General features: G+C 40.4%; 1 protein-coding gene across 1 annotated transcript; it reads right to left on the bottom strand.

Moving 5' to 3' along the window:
- Positions 1-1,129: 1,129 nt before the first annotated feature.
- On the bottom strand, positions 1,130-14,722 carry lpin1b (lipin 1b). Its single transcript, XM_074685443.1, has 20 exons — positions 14,503-14,722; positions 10,700-10,903; positions 10,519-10,614; positions 8,912-9,186; positions 7,960-8,073; positions 7,751-7,874; positions 7,310-7,658; positions 6,041-6,134; positions 5,772-5,956; positions 5,596-5,689; positions 5,339-5,408; positions 4,620-4,712; positions 4,479-4,534; positions 4,216-4,354; positions 3,940-4,088; positions 3,173-3,259; positions 2,924-3,076; positions 2,703-2,817; positions 2,514-2,617; positions 1,130-2,428 (listed from the first exon to the last, which is right to left on the bottom strand). The coding sequence occupies exons 2-20, from the start codon at positions 10,889-10,891 to the stop codon at positions 2,254-2,256; spliced, it is 2,664 nt and encodes an 887-aa protein (XP_074541544.1). The 5' UTR covers positions 10,892-10,903; positions 14,503-14,722; the 3' UTR covers positions 1,130-2,253.
- Between the last annotated feature and the right edge of the window lie 1,419 nt (positions 14,723-16,141).

Here is a 16,141-nt window from a genome sequence, read left to right as displayed (position 1 = left end):
GCAGACCTGAAATACAATCCTTTGAGACAAACTAATTTTTTCTTCACACAATGTGACTTGGATCATAAAAGTTACATTATTTATGTGTGATTTTTTTTCCCACTGTAGATAGTTAAAATTAAACTTTTGTTTTGGGTTGCATTGTAGATATGTGAAATGTATAGAATCCCACAATTTTCTTTAGAAAGCCATTTTTGTTGTTTTCACTGGATCTCATCATATTTTTGTTATCTAGGTAAGACAAATTTTATTTTATCAATATTGAGATAATTTTATGGCAATTTTAAAATAAAATCAGTAGGTTGATCACTGCATTATCCATTATTAGCCAAGGCAAGTGTGCCTGGTTTTGCTACTTTATGAAAAGCAAAGAAGCACAAATAGGTTATACCTGCAGGTTAAAAGTTTCATCTAAACTATCTACTGTGGAAAAAACAATGCATTCATAAATAATGTGACTTTTATTATCCAAGTCACATTATGTGAAGAAAAACTGGATTATAAATGTATGAAATTGGAGTTTGTATTTCAGATCTGCGAAATGACCATTACAGCAGGTCTGCATGCCATCTTTTGGTTAATGGTTAACCTATTGATTTGATTTTTAGATCATAAAAAGGAGAAACACAGGAGAAACCAACTTAAAATTATTCAATATCTGAAACGATTCAAACATGATCTTTGAGGGGTCCATAACACTTGGAGTTTTTCCTGGACATGATTTATAAAGTATTAAGTTGTTCGAGGTGGATTAGAAACATCATGCGGTGCATATCTGACATTGGGACTATATGAATTATTCATTGTCTGTGTCAGGTACCGCCACAGGTTTACATCCCAGCTATAAACTGATTTTAAAAAGCTGTTAATGAGACATTAGTCTTTGTCAATTCAGCTTTTGACACACACTTCGGTGGTTATACTGAACTCTCTGTCAGCCTCTCATGCCTCCTGGCTGTTAACTTAAATGAGTAATTTGATTTTTCCAACTTATTTGAACTTAATATTTCATGTGTGTATTTTAGTGTTTATACCATGACCTCAGTTGGACTGGTTCAAGGAAAAAAACAAAAACTGATAGATAACTGATACTGACACACACCCTGTAATGTACCAACATATTTTATTGAGTTTGACTACATCATTAATTTTAACAGTGAACTGGTCGAAAAGAGTGAGGGGGAGTCAATGAACAAGCATTCTCTTTCATGGAAAGAACAGTTACAGCTTTTAAGCATTATATAATCATATTTTACAAACTTTACACATATTCAGACCTACTGCTGTGATATCATGGTGATTTATTCATGCCATAGTACCTCCTGTTAAATAAAGATAATATCATTTACCACCATAGACTGAGGTCTACTCTGAGCAGTGGAAGGTAGGACGACTTTGATTTTTTTTTTTTTTGAGGTAATGAAAGGGATTTGTTACCTCCAGCTCTTAGCTGCACACATCATTCATCTTCTGACCATTTGAAGTGTTATAACATTAAACGTAACAGTTCAGATAAATAAATAAAAAAAAACAAATCCAGAAGGCCACAACAGAAATGATAATGTGATCACTCAATAAACACGTTTGTTTGATTTTGATAGAAAAATAAAATTGATTTGAACAGACACTCTTGTTTTTGAGTGAACATCACTAAAATTGTGCTTTTGTTCAATCCTTAATCTTCAAAACATAAACATATAGGATATTACACAAACATACATACATATGCTGCTACTAAGTAAATAAGCATTTCATGTAACTATGTATGATACCATGCTGACTGAGGATCTGTAACCGTCAAGATTAAAAAATTCATAGTAGGAAAATAAAATCTGCATTGATTTTTTGGCACAATTTTCTAAAACTTACTTTACTTGGGTTCTGTTAAGTAATCGATGCTACAATCTGCACTGCAATGAGCAGTACGTGTCTATCTACTGAAATAATAGCAACACTCACTCACAAATAATATATATATATTCTAAGCTGCCTGAATAAATTACTGTCATTTCTCATATACATACATCAAGTCAGAAGGCTACAGAGGCCATCTTTGTATAAAAGTGCGCTTATACATCCGTGTTGTGCTTTTTCAGCAGAAACTATATCCGTCTGCTGAGCACCAAAAGTACTACATACTCAATTCATACCACATACACATACACACACACATGTGGAACCATTATTGTCTCAAGGACTGCTACATCCCAAACACACTATCAGTCAGTATTTCCCTCAGCAAGCTGCAGGTAGTCAGCTCCCTGGGCTGGGGCTCTGTGGTGGTGTAGTTCCCCGATGTTCCACACAGGGGAGCTGCTGCCTCCAGAAGGTGAAGTGGCTGAATGTGTCTGAACAAGGGAAGTCTGAGGAGGAGGCTCGCATCTTCAGAGGGAACACATGATCCACCACCTCACCCAGACGGACGTAACTGAAGAGAGGAGAGAGATGATGAGAATAAACAACAAAATACTTTTTAAATAAGAAGATAAGAGTTTATCAGGATGGGAACTTACGATGAGATGTTGGTCTTTGCATGCTCCTGCACAAGCTCGCCTTTTGGGTTAACTGTAAAAATCCTGTTCAGTGGCACTCCCACTTCTTTATAAGAATAAACATCCTGCACATAAAGGAGAAAACCAGTGTTAGGAGTCATTTAAATGTGCAGTGTAAATGCATAGAGCGTAATATGTGTGTGTATGTACCGTTGGTCTGTTTCCAAAAGCTGCGTAGAAAGGCTGTGTGTTCGGATAGAAAAGGTTCTTGATATCAGTAAGACACTCCACCTTGAATTTCTCTGGTTTCTTCTCAATCACCTCCCTGTCCAACGTACACACACAAAAATACACCACAGGATTGAGTCAACAACAACAACAACAACAACCAGAAGTATGTCACATGTCTCATGTGTGTGTGTATGACTGACCTGTGCAGCGCTGAGAAGAGGCTGCTCGGGCTGAGGAGGACAGGGCCTATAGGAAGCATGGTGCCTCTCTCGTTGACCCAGTGGAGGTAACCTCGGGTCATGTCAGCCATGCCGATAGCTCGAGCTGAACAGTACAGGAACTTGTAGCCGTTCCTGATAGAGAGGAGGAGAAGAAATGCCTCTTAGTGATCAGTGTTTGTGCTTCTTATGCCTTGTTTTCATAAAGAGCGTTCTTTAATAAGTGCTTACTGGCTGACTTTGTGGTAGAGGTGTGCAATGCCCTGATGAGTCCAGTCTTTCCCCAGAGTGGGCAGGATATGACCCAATGTGTCTGACCTGCATTACAAGTGACATCCAAACATGTGAGTTAAGTTTTTCTTCATGTATTACTGTGAACAGACTTTCAGCAAATGTGTCTCGACCATAGACTGTAAAAAAAGTGGACGTCCCCTTGCTCGAATCGAAGTGAGGTCTCCACAAAAACTGCTCCCCCTGGTGGCTGGCTGCAGTATAGGTTTAAAAATACGGCTTTCCAGTCATTCCAGATGGGCTGGGGTCAAACTTTAAAAAATTATTACATCTCGTAGAAATGTTTCTCACTTCTGATTGTTGTGGTGATTTGAAGATACCATTTGGCTGTCTTGTATCCAAGTCCTCTTTTTTTCTGAAAAGTTTTGTTTTCATTAGTTATACAAGGTTAAAAACGAGGCTTTATGTAACGTTTAATGATGATCGACAGCTGCTGTTCTCGTGTTTTTTTTTTTTCTGGGATTGTAAAATATGTCGGGAGGTAGAGTCAGGAAGTGGTTAGACTCTCGAAAGAAAAAAATATATATTATTTTTGTCACCCAGCTCCACTCAGATTCTCCCAGAATCCCTCATCAACTCTGGCTCCAAACTGCTACAAAACTTTTTTTTGCTTCAAAAATGTAAAATGATAAAAGGCGGAGCCACGCTGTCCACTCTGTATACGGTCTATGGTCTCGACTCATGCGACATGGATATTTCTCAAATACCTCGTGATGGTTCCGTCTATGTCTGAAATAATTATCTTGTCGTCCCAGTTCCAGAGGTAGATGGTGCCCTGGCAGCGACAGGTTCCCTGGTACTGAGTGGTCACGCTGAACACAACATCATTAGGACCTTCCTGCAGCTGGAGAGACATCTGTGTGTGTGTGTGTGGGTGTGTGTGTGTGAGAGAGAGGGAGAGGAAGACAGATCAAATATTGAGGTTAAACTTTTAACATCGCAATAATGTGAACGTCTGAAGTATTTCAAGCCACACTCCTCACCAGCTGCTCTGATGTGAGCCGCAGCGTTTTCTTATAAGACACGCCCCCTTGTGTGAGCACAGATGGCTCTGATTGGCTGCCGGCAGAGCTCTGTTTTGCCCTGAGGTCTTCATCACTTGAGGATGACTCCTCTTTGTGTCTGAAAACACACAGTTTGACAGCTTGTTAAAGATTGTTCAGCCCTCTACGTGAGGACGTAAAACATCTTTTGAAAATTTCTTGGGAATATTTTATCTTCTGAGGAATGCCCTGAGGTTTCTCACCTGCCTGTCATTTTCTCAGCCTGCTCAGCAGAGCCACACACACCAGAGACTGAATCCTGTAGAAGAAGAATCATTTTTAGAAAGAGTAAAATCAGTCTTTCAGAAATACAACTTTTGATGAAGGATCTGAGAGGTAGTTACAGATTTCGTGCTGCTGTTTCTGCCCCTCCAGGAGAACCACCACCTCCCTCCTTTTTTGGGCATCTTCTCCTTCATGATGTTCTCCACTGCACTCTGCACAGGAACACACACAAACCCCAAACAAAGACAACACAACACTATAAAACACAACACAAAACTGAGGTCGAAACTAGAAATCAAGAAACAGGAACAAAAATGTCTGTGGTAGGAATGAGGAAAATTAAGCATGGATGGCTGAGGGGCGTTCTGGAGAGGACGAGGAATGAGGGAAGCAAACAAAGTTAAGTAAGGGGGGAGGGGTGAAGATGAGAAAAGAAGATAGCGAGCAAAAGAAGTTTTGTTTGTGACGTACAGAGCTGTAGCCCAGCACGCCGGTCAAACAACAGAGAAAAAACTCCAAGGTTGAAGTGATATAACTGAGGCAAGAAGGCTATGAATAAATTAACAGATTATGGAGGAAGGAGAATGAGGAGGAGAACACAGAGAGAGCAGATTCAGTGGTCTGTCTGCAGCAGCAATAACACCACATCTACGATGTGATGTTACGAGTCATAGGCTGTACGTCAGATTTTATGCAATGGATGCAAATCAAAGAAGATTGACAGGGGAGACAAACATACAGGATGCAGTACCAGTTTTGGCCTGAAGGGGAAACCATGTTGCACAAGCAGCCTGCAGCTTTAGCCATTAGTGTAAGTGTCAGTGTATTGATTTCTTACCTTTGGCAGTGGTTTCTGGAAGGCTTGCATCGCCAGCATAAGAGGAGCTGCAGTGCTCCAATTATAGTACCTGACACACAAACAACATTTTATTTTTATCTATTTCATAACAGCACATTAAAAACACTTCTTCTGCCAAATTTTGCTTTGAAAAGGTGTTGGACTACAAATTCTACATATGTAACAACACCCATACTGCATACAGCAAGTTTTATGAATGTGTTTTAGGGTGGTTACACAGAGGTTGAAATTCTTACTTGGAGCCAATTTTCACAACAAGATTGGGGTCATCGATGATGGAGGGGTTCTCTGCAAACTGCTGGTATGAGATCATCTTCTCATGGAACTGCTCTGTAATCACAAACACACACACACTTAGTTCCCCTTTCACACAGCATTTGAATTGCGTCAGCCGTAAGGATGAGAATCTCACCTTTAGTGATCTCCCGGTTATCATTGAGCCCCCCACACAAAGAAATGGTGATGGCTGGTAGGTCGGACATATTGTCGCAGTAACTGTCCACTCCACTGTCTCCTCCTGAGCTCACAGACTGTGGGGACAGACTGGTGCTGTGGAGACCCGGGTCTGAGAAGCTCCTGACTGCTGCGCCACTGTCGCTGCAAAGAGCACACATGGTATCATAGCCATGAAGACATCTAAATATACATTTTTAATGAGTCCACTTGTGGGACTTTACATACCTTTTGGGGAAATAAAGAGCTGCAACTTCAGGCTCCAGGTCTGTGATGTCATCCAGGTAGATGCCATCCGAACCAAGATGGCGGCTTCGCTTGTCTAAATAAAAAAATGACTCATTTCATTTCATGTGTCAGCTACTTTGTATCTCATCTGAAACATGTGCATTCTTTGATACCTGATCAACACTTTAAAGGTGCAGTTGTTGTTTATTTAAAATACGTCTGTCATTTTAACGCGTTAATTAGATTAATTAATTACACCGCAAATTAAAACGTTATAAAAATTAATGCAGATTAATCTGGATCCTAAAACCACCGGGGGTTCAAGGACGCACTTATTTTCAAATGTCTGGCATTTACAAACCGTTTATCCTATTCAAAAGCTGTAAAAAAGTGGTGTTCTCGTCAGATTCTCAAATTTCCGACGGTCCCTGAATGTATCACACGTGACGTCGGCAACATGCTTTAAACCAGGGGGAAGCGAGAGTCATTTTTGTGAGACTGCCGGCCACATCTCGTTTATTCACACGTCCTTTTTTGAAAATCTGCAGAAAATCAACCGTTTGCTCCAGCTCAATTCTGTAAAAAACAGATCATTTTAAACTCTTTACTGCATTAAACAAGCTGCGGATGATAGATATTTGTTCTGTATTTAAATCTAAAGAATTCTTTGAAAAGTTCCTTCCATCTTCCTGGTGTCATGTTTCAGCTTGGGGCTGCTCTGCACCAATGAGCAACAGTTTGTGTGTTCAGAGCAGGTAAAACTGAAAATACTTCACTTTTCTTCGATCCAAGACTTAAATAAAGTGTTTTGTACATAGTTCCTCACAGTTTTTAGCCTTTAGCCCTGGTGCTCCTGACCTCATAGAAGTATAGAAGTTCATATAGCAGAGAAAATTGAGTCCACATTGAGTAAAAATGTGAACAGAAGCAAAAACCGTCCTAAAAATCAAATCAGCTTATCTTAGTTGCAGGACTGTGTAAAAAATTGTAAAGATAGTACCAATTCACTTTTTTCACGTGTTCTTTATGCCTCAGGGTACCTAGAAATGTGTTGTACATATTCCCACCTTATTTTTACATGTTTTTTAATGTATTTTAATGTAATTTTAATGTCCTGAAATTCATATTCTTTATTTTGGGACCTTAAGCAGGTATGAGATTAAAATGCGATTAATTAGATTAATTAATTACAAATCCTGTAATTAATTAGATTATTTTTAAATCAAGAAATTAAAAAAAAAAAGCAAAACAAAGCTACTCCTGCTCTACCTTTTTTCTTGGAAGGAGAGTCTGTCTTGTTGGACAGATGAGGTGCTGTCTCCTCCAGTTCAGATATACGAGCACCCGCCCCTCCAGTCGATATAACCATCGTCTCAGTGGTGACAACAGTCTGTGACTCCACACTCATGGACTCTGACTCCATCCCCACTGTTAGCACTCTTTGCTGAGCGCTCTCCTCCTGCATTAGCAACCTGAGCGATGATGATACTTCAGAGCATGGTGCGCAATGCTGTGAAGACGACTCGTGAGTTATGACTCTGAAGTGCGTGCTCTCTGACACGGGGATGGATACTGGGCAGACTTGGGGAGGGTCAGGTTTCACTGGGAGGAAGGATGGCTAGAGAAGAAGCCGAGAAAAGGAAAACATGTGAAAACAGTGAAACAGGCACAGTGAAACTACCAATAACACACAATGTAGTGAAAACTCACCGTGGCAGCCTGAGGCAGCTCCCCCCATGCCCAGTGCATGGCTGGATCTTGATTGTCTGCGTCTGATGGTTTGGTCATCAGCTCAGAGTCGCTCTTGGGCGAGGTAGGACGAGAGTTTCCAGGACTGAAAAAGAAACAACAAGAAATCAAGAGCTGTTTCTCCTGAAAAAAAAAAGTGTTTATCTTTGTCATGGGAGTCAATAAAACACCTCTGAAGAGGACTCCACTCTCCGTCTGAGCGAGTGTAAATGCCACTTTGTTTGAACGAGCTGCTGGGTGAGCCCACTGTTGTTTCGTCTTTTGAGAGATCCCGTGACGAGGTCCTACAACACAACCAAAACAGGTCAGGTGTTTTTTAAAAGCAAGGCCATCAAATCAAATGAAAGAAATCATTTGACTTATCCGTAACAGGGTCACAATTTAATTATGGTGTTATTAACATTTTTATTCTTGCAGTCCTCATGTTCACAGCTCAACTCAATTGTTCCCCACTTTGTTCACAACACATTTGCAGTTTATTTTTAGGCAGCAGCTTTACCCACACCCTGCTGGTCCTCCAGTAGTGTATGATGTATATGAACCAGATTTGAGATGTAATGCATCCCTCTCTCACGTGCAGCAAAGGAAATAAATCCACCCTGTGTCAGTTTTGTACATCTGCTCTGCCTTCATTCATGATAAATGGACTCTGGCTCTGACTGTATAGAGAGGACACGGCTCCTATAGCTGCATGCCTGACCTGCTTTTGGTCTGTTTAAGATTTAACACACCCACTGCCAACTTTCATGTTGCTGTGTGATCCTTGCACGTGCACTCCTTTCTGAAAATAACACAGAGTGGAAATATTTCTACTTCTGCTTTCTTCCAGCACAAATCTCTCAGGTAAAGAGTTTTTCTTCTTAAGTGTCTTTTAAGTGTGTGCAAACCAAACAGCGAGGAGCCTTTACAGTGCAGACAGTACAGTCTGTCAGACTCCAGTTCCATTACAGCTGCTCTGTGAGCTCATTTCACTTCTGTATTATCTCTTTAAATGCCTAATCACTGTCAGTTCTTGTCCTTGCTCACATGCATCACTTCTCTTTTTTAAATCAGACACGTGTTTCATTCCTTTCTCACCACTTCCCTTCCACTCCATCTATACTTTCTTCGGTTTTTCCTCACCTCTCCATCTCTGTCCCGTCATCCAAGCCAATATCTATGGTAAACATGTCATCGTCCTCCGAATACTCCCCGCTCTCCTCCCTCCTCAAGCTGTCGGCTCGAGCCTTCCTCCTCCTCTTTCTCCTCTTCTTCATCAACACACTCTCGCCCATGCCCCCCATGGAGCCCAGGGTCTGTACGGAGAGTCCGGAGCTCTTTCCAATCAGAGAGGAGCTCATCATGATGGCTTCATCTGATAGGATGGGTGAGGTGGCCAGGTAGGAGGGAACCACTTCCTGTTTATGAAGAGACAAACGTGATGCATGCTTTCTCCAAAAACCGTACAGTGAAAAAAATCTGATACATATGACACTTTGAACAACCAGGGATAAAAGTGACTCACTGTCAAGGAAAATAATTACACTGTGCATTTTGAAATCTAGACCCATCCTTCTGAAATTTGACTTGACTGTTAGTATTTTTAGGCCTGTGTTTACAAAAACTGTTTTCAGCCATGCAGCAGTGAGGAAACTCTCTGTAGGCCAAAGAAAAGAACAGATTAGTCGAAACCTGTTCCTGACTTCTGTGAAAAGAGGCAAAATATCTCTTTCTAGGAAAAGAGAAACGTTTCCAGGAGGACCTCCAGCTGTCAGCTCAAGGCGGGGTGAATGTGTGTGGGTTCACAGACGTGCAGAAAAAAAAAAAGAAAAAGAGAGGGAGAGCAGGAGGAAAAAGTGATGTATAATCACATGATTTGTGGTTAAACAATGCTTCCTCACGTTTTTGGCTTCCTTTGCAGAGAGAAAAAAAAGGAGGGGGGGTCATAGACACAACCCTCTTCCCTCCCACGGGCCCTGCAGGCCTGGGAATCTGACACCACTTTAGGGGGAATAAATCACCCACTTCCCTTGCTGGAGCCTCCTGGCCCAGAAGTTTACTTCTTGTTTATATTTTTCAGCTGCACGCGTTCTCATGAGCATACAAAAGGCAGAGATTGTTTTGTAGTGACTGAGAGTAATGCATGACTCTGCTCTTTTGATCAACAAATTAAAAAACATGTTCTCGAAATCTTGAAATGACATTTGTAGAAAAAACACAACATTTTTTTTATCTAATCTTTTTAGCTTTTTATTGTTAGATCATTCCTATAATGATAAATAAAAGTTAAACCTGCGTGTGCTGTATTAGATTAGATCTACTTCTTTGCAGATCTGATTTACCCTCTAACGTGAAGGCTCTGTATGTAATATAGGTCATGAAACCAGAGTTTGTAAATGCTGCATTCAGGTCTCATTCACCCTCTAATGCACGGAGGAATGTTTTCAGCTGAAAAGGAAAGGAAGAAATTCCAGGACACCGTGCCAACTCGGCGCACAGCGCGACCTTGTTCAAACTGAGACTGTGAGTAAGAAGGAGGATAGCTCAGTTACTCTTCTCACTTGTAAACATGGGTGTGACTACATTTAAGAACATCAGGGGGAGGAGACTGGTGTGTGTTTTTATTTGAACTTTAAAGATTTTACAAACCGTGCCATGTGTGGTGTTTGACAGAGGCTGTACTTTAAATAACCACAGAGCGTTAGGAGCATTTTACAAGACAATACAGCTGTAATTATGGTCGCACATACCTGATCATTTTCTGTTTCTTGCACAAAGAACGCTTCTCCGTTGTCCCCAAGCTTCATGTGAAGATCAACAGGTTCTCCGTTGATCTCCATGTCCACCTGGAAGTGAGATGAAACACCTTAACCCTCATGAAAGAATGAAACTGTTCCAGCAGATGTAACAGGCCCATTTTCATCTCCTTACCACTTTCTCTCTGGAGCGGAGGACGCCCATCTTTCCAAAGCGAACATGGAAAGGCGAGCAGTGAAGAGATCCATCGGGCTGTCTCACCACAATGACATCGATGCAGCCTGAAAGGGTGGCAGGATTGAGGCCTCTGTACAGCTCTTTGACCTGGACAAACACCTGACCTGCCAGCTGGCCCACGTAGTTCATGGTCTGACGAGTCTGATGGAGAACAAAAAAGAGGAATTAGTTTTTCCAAACTACAGCCAAGTCATTTGACTGGATAGGAGGTAGTCTGCTTCAACTTTTAGGTCAAACAATAAACCAATAATCATTTCTGCGATTAACAGGTGATCTGTATGTAGGTCAAAGCTATTGTGAAAGTGAAGAATCCAAAACAGTTGAGTTAGAATGGTTTACTTTTTCTCCTTAAACAAACTCACATCACTCACAGAGTCCACAACACCAAGAATAAGTTAGCCTCTGACTGACAGCCTGCAAACGAGGAGGTGTTTATGACCCTGCGTTCTCCAGCCTGTCACTCAAACCTCTCATGATGACCAATAAACCTCCTTCAGGGGGACTGAGGTGACTCAACACTAAGCAGGGATCAGTTTGGGCTAGGAGACTCCTCCAGAACAGTCGATGTCCTACATATGTGTGAGAATGCAGACCTTGGCGGCCTCTCCTCTGTATTCTGATAAGTCTGGAAATCCGATCCACCTGTTTTCCACTGAGTAACCACAGACAGCAGGGGTTAAAGGGCAAACTAAGTTAGACCAGTCTCACTCATGTCGTGACGGTGATGTCACAGTCCTGTGCACTGTTTGTGAGACATCATGAGAACCAACAGCTCAGGCTATGTGTTGAGAGGACTGTGAATGATCCTGAAGCAAATAAAAGCTAACGGACTGTGTATACAACAACTACAGAAGTTGGATGTAGATTGATGACTATGTTTGTATGTTTTGTTTATGATTGCAGAGCTACAACTTCATAAGGCCCACACTAAGCTAAGTATACAAAGATCACATCCACAGAAAAAATCCTTCTTATGTATTGAAAAGCATTTTTCTTTGCCAATAACAAGATGTTGTCCCAGGGTGTTTCACCTGACATAAGGGTGACATAAGGTATAATCACATACAGCAGTTGTTTTGGCACAGATTGAGGCGAGTATTGTTACTGGTACCTGCATCAGACCAACTAAATAGAAGTAAATCATAACAAAAAACTCTACATGCCAACTTTTCATTAATAAGTGTATGTAATAAAAATAAGTGCTACACTGTATATGATTTTGTCATCTTAACAGTAATTCACTGAGATAACTGCAGTGACTTGCTAGAAAAGGTCTTTTTACTGGATTGTGGAAAAAAAATACATTAATGATACTATAAATACATATAGTATTAATAATAGTAAAAGTAGTTTAGTATCATTAATTCTGTATTTGTCATTATACTGTAAAGTAGCTTTATGGAACAGGAGCAAGGTGAACTGTTTTTTTTGTGTGTCCATAAAATATTTGTGGGATTGACCTTCCGGGCTACTGTATAAGTAACTTCATATGAATGAACCTCAATTTTGCGAACTCATTTGAATATTTTATAACTAACTTAATTAAAATCTAAAGTAACTTTGTACTCGTGAATGAGCCAGCTGTCCCCAAACATTTCAGCCCATGACCCCCAAAGTAGTGATCTTGGAGACTGGTGACCCCCTGCCACGGGAATACACAAGACCAATCCCAAAATAGGAAAGAAGAATGAAAACAAAATTGCCTAAGATGCTTAATTGTGGTGATCGGTTGAGGATAAGAATATTATCACATATTGCTGTGTTTTTAATTAATCTGTCGCCACTGATATGATATTGTTATCCTGGCTCAGTCAACTCCCAAGTTTTTGTTTTTGTGTCAGTTTTACATTAATGGGGGAAATATGTATCAGGTAGAGCTGAAACGATTCCTCGAATGATTCGAGGTACTCAATTACAAAAATCACTCAAGTAATTTTCTCCGCCTCGAGGAATCGTTTAATTTTAAAAAAGATCAAAGAGTGGTATTTCAAATAGAGCTGAGGCCATATTAAGAGAGTTTTCAGACCCCTCAAGCTACCTCTTATATAAAATAGCAACTAGCAACAAATCTAGCTTCTTTTCTGGAGTTTGGAGACTAATGGATCATTCTACAAAACGGGTGCCATTTGAGTCCGCAACATTTGATGAGATGTACAAGGCACAAAAAATGTGTCAAAGTGTGTTTACAAATTTTGAAGCTACCAAAGCAAGTGCTCTTATTAACATGCTGTATCAGAAAATTCTATTTCTTAAAGAGAAAAAATTACATTTGAACTGAACTGCTCTTTACCTAAACAAAAATGTATTTTATCCGATTACTCGAATACTAAAATATTTGATAGCTGCAGCCCTAGTATCAGAAAATAGTTTTTAATTTTGAAAAACATTTTGTGACCCCCCCCCCCCCCCCATCAATGATTCCACCCACTTTGGTTACCACTGCTATAAGCAATAAGTTCATGGTGGATATGTGCACATTAATGTAAAATCTATTTCTACCACATCACTTCTGATGGTCCTGTGTGTTCCTGACTCATTCTGTCCTTTCTATTAAACACTTTTCCTCCTTGTGACAGCTGATCAAGGAATGTAAATTCAGGTCATTATGTGATTAAATAGACCATTTAACATCCTTTTCTGGCAGTGACCTTTGAATTGAAGGAGATAAATAATGTATGAGAAACCATTTAAAGAGAATCCATGATGCAAACACAAATGGCTAAACATGGTTTATCCCTTTTCTCCTTCTTACAAGACTCCTGTGAGTTTGCAGCTGTCTTATATCAGTGAAGGGAATCTGGCTTTCCCTCATATGGCAGTGGGGCCCCCTAAATAATTGCAGCAACACAGACATATTTGGAACGATGCCAGTATCCCCCTATTTGAGCACACGTGACAACTACATCATGCCCCATACACAAGGAGAGGAGGTCTATAATTGAAGCAGCAGATGTATGTGAAAAGCAATAAGCATTTTTGTATCCTGAGATACTCCTGTAGACGACCTGAGCTATCTTGAATTATTCATTTCGCTTTTCACTGCAGATTGAGTTACAGAGCTGCTGGCACACCCAACTGACTATCAAAGCTGATGACTTTTCATGTGAATACAGCTTCATCTAAAAATAGATTTTCTTGTGTCACGGACGACACCAGAAAAGAGGAAGGGTGTCTGTGAACACAGACAGTTCTGCTTGGTTTCACAAAAGACTGCTTGTGTAAAAAAAAAAAGGGAAATGTGACCTGTGTTTACCAGTGTTTGGCTCATTATTTTAATGGATTTAACAAGCTGCGGTGATGAAGATTTCCTTGCAGGCAGGAATCTGGCAGGGCCACTCAGCAGATAATGAGTTGCAAATGCAAAACAGAGACTCACTTTGAAACACCAAGCCAACCAAAAGCATCATAACACAAATTAAATGTTAGTTGTCATTTAAGAAAATAAGAGGTCAAACAAGTGATGACTTGTTATACTAGTATGGGATTAATGGCAATACATGTACCTTACATTTGCAGCCAGTCAGCACCACATATTTAAAGGTAAAGGCATTTTAAAATCACGTAGAGCTGACTCACAACATCCTGTCACATTGTACTACAAGGTATGAACGGTGAGTTTTCATGACTGTAAAAACCCACAAGACATTACATGAACACGCCCCAGTACGTCCATACATAAGACATACCATAAGACAGACAGGTGAAATCGTAAGCTACTTGGATTAAATATAGATCCATACCTTGTATAGCTGTGTTGACAGCCTTTACCAATACGGAGCCTGGCGTATCCTTAGCGATGAACGGCAGGAAAACACAACATTTCAGAGGCGGGATTTCCAAAATAAGGTATAAATCTAGTGTTTCTTAAGGTCAATGTTGTTGTCACCGACTCACAGGCGACAAAACAAAAACTATTCAAGTCAACGCAACACTCACTCTCCATCTACTCTCCCTCTCTGTCCGGAGGCTTGTCAGTTGGTGACATCACCAGCTGCTAGAACCCGCCCACCGACCAATCAGCGTCGAGTTTCTTTCCTGCCACAGTGGCAACAAAATTACAGCTACTGGCTTCCACAGGGGCAGAAAGATACAAGGTTACATGAAAGAGGTATTTTCGAAGGGAAAGTTTAGCATGTAGCTTGTATTATTTAAAGAATGGAACCACAAATCACTGCGAAACATAAAGTATAAAATCAAACAAACTAATAATAACATATAGAATGATAAAAAGTTAAAACTGTTAATTATTATCACATGCTTGTGCTTTTAATTTTGAAACTTCTAACATCATACTCAGTAAATGACACATTTTGATTCAACCTAACCACAGCTGCTATGTTATGACGGTGGGAAGTAGAGGTCCTACGTCATCCTGTGAAGTCCCCGGGTCGGCCTGATGCAGTGAGGTGATCTTTCCAGCCAATCACAGCCCAGCATGAGAACACATGCGATGTTAGCAGTTTAACCTGAGACCCTGGGTGACTGTGTTCAAAAGGGATGCGGTTGGTTGGTGGTTGTTTTACCGAAGTCAGCTCTAAAAAATACATTAGTGAAGCCTGCAGATTAAAAAAAGACAAAAAGTGAAAAAAAAAAATTAAAAAAAAAAAAATGTCTTGATGATCAGTTGCAATGAATTTCCATTTCCTTTCCTTAAATCCAAAACTGCATTCTAGACCTAATATGGCACTACCGTACCTATCCATACCATTTCACCAGGCATTGAATCAAAGTTTTTTTTTATTTTTTAAATAAATGTTTAAGTGCCCGCCCAAGTCTGTCCCTCCCTCTCTTTCTGTCTGTGTTTAAACCTTGGAAGACAGCCAAGATTATGACAGCAAAAACCCTCTCTTCATGGATGAACTCCCAGCAGCAGCCCAAATATATCATAGGCTACACGCTACAACAAGCTCACGTGCTGCTCTTGGACAACAAGAGCCAGTTCAATGTGGGTGTGCGTGGAAAATAAATTGTTTTTCCAGACTGGGAAGAAGCCAGTCTGGGCTAAGTGGCTAACCCAGAAGTACACGAATGTGACTCTTTTTGGAGTATTGCAACAGATGATGTCTGCCTTTAGCTGCTATGACTGTCTGTGTGTGTGTGTGTGTGTGTGTGTGTGTGTGTGTGTGTGTGTGTGTGTGTGTGTGTGTGTGTGTGTGTGTGTTTGTGGTTCACAGATGTTCAGGTCCAGTATGTTTAGCTTCAGTTTATCTGAAAATGTTATCTCTTTAAACTGCTGAACCTGCATGCACAGACTGCAGCCTAAGCAAACACTCAGCAGTTTCATGTATGAGCACAGTGGTGGAATTATTCATTTTACTACATAAGGAGTTATGTAAAATTCAACATTATGTGGTTTCAGATTTATGAAGCTTGTCTTTT

Source organism: Halichoeres trimaculatus, unplaced genomic scaffold (assembly GCF_033239565.1).
Source record: "Halichoeres trimaculatus isolate MK-OKI-2021-1 unplaced genomic scaffold, fHalTri1.1 fHalTri1_scaffold_13, whole genome shotgun sequence".
In the NCBI taxonomy this organism is placed as follows: domain Eukaryota; kingdom Metazoa; phylum Chordata; class Actinopteri; order Labriformes; family Labridae; genus Halichoeres; species Halichoeres trimaculatus.
Note: the sequence above shows the minus strand (reverse complement) of the source record. Positions and strands in the feature narration are given on the sequence as shown.

Coding starts and splice junctions, on each gene's coding strand:
- lpin1b (XM_074685443.1), bottom strand. CDS start 10,891: ATGAACTACGTGGGCCAGCTGGCAGGTCAGGTGTTTGTCCAGGTCAAA. Junction 5,690..5,771: donor TAACCGGGAGATCACTAAAG/GTGAGATTCTCA, acceptor TTGTGATTACAG/AGCAGTTCCATGAGAAGATG. Junction 2,818..2,923: donor CTCTTCTCAGCGCTGCACAG/GTCAGTCATACA, acceptor TACGTTGGACAG/GGAGGTGATTGAGAAGAAAC.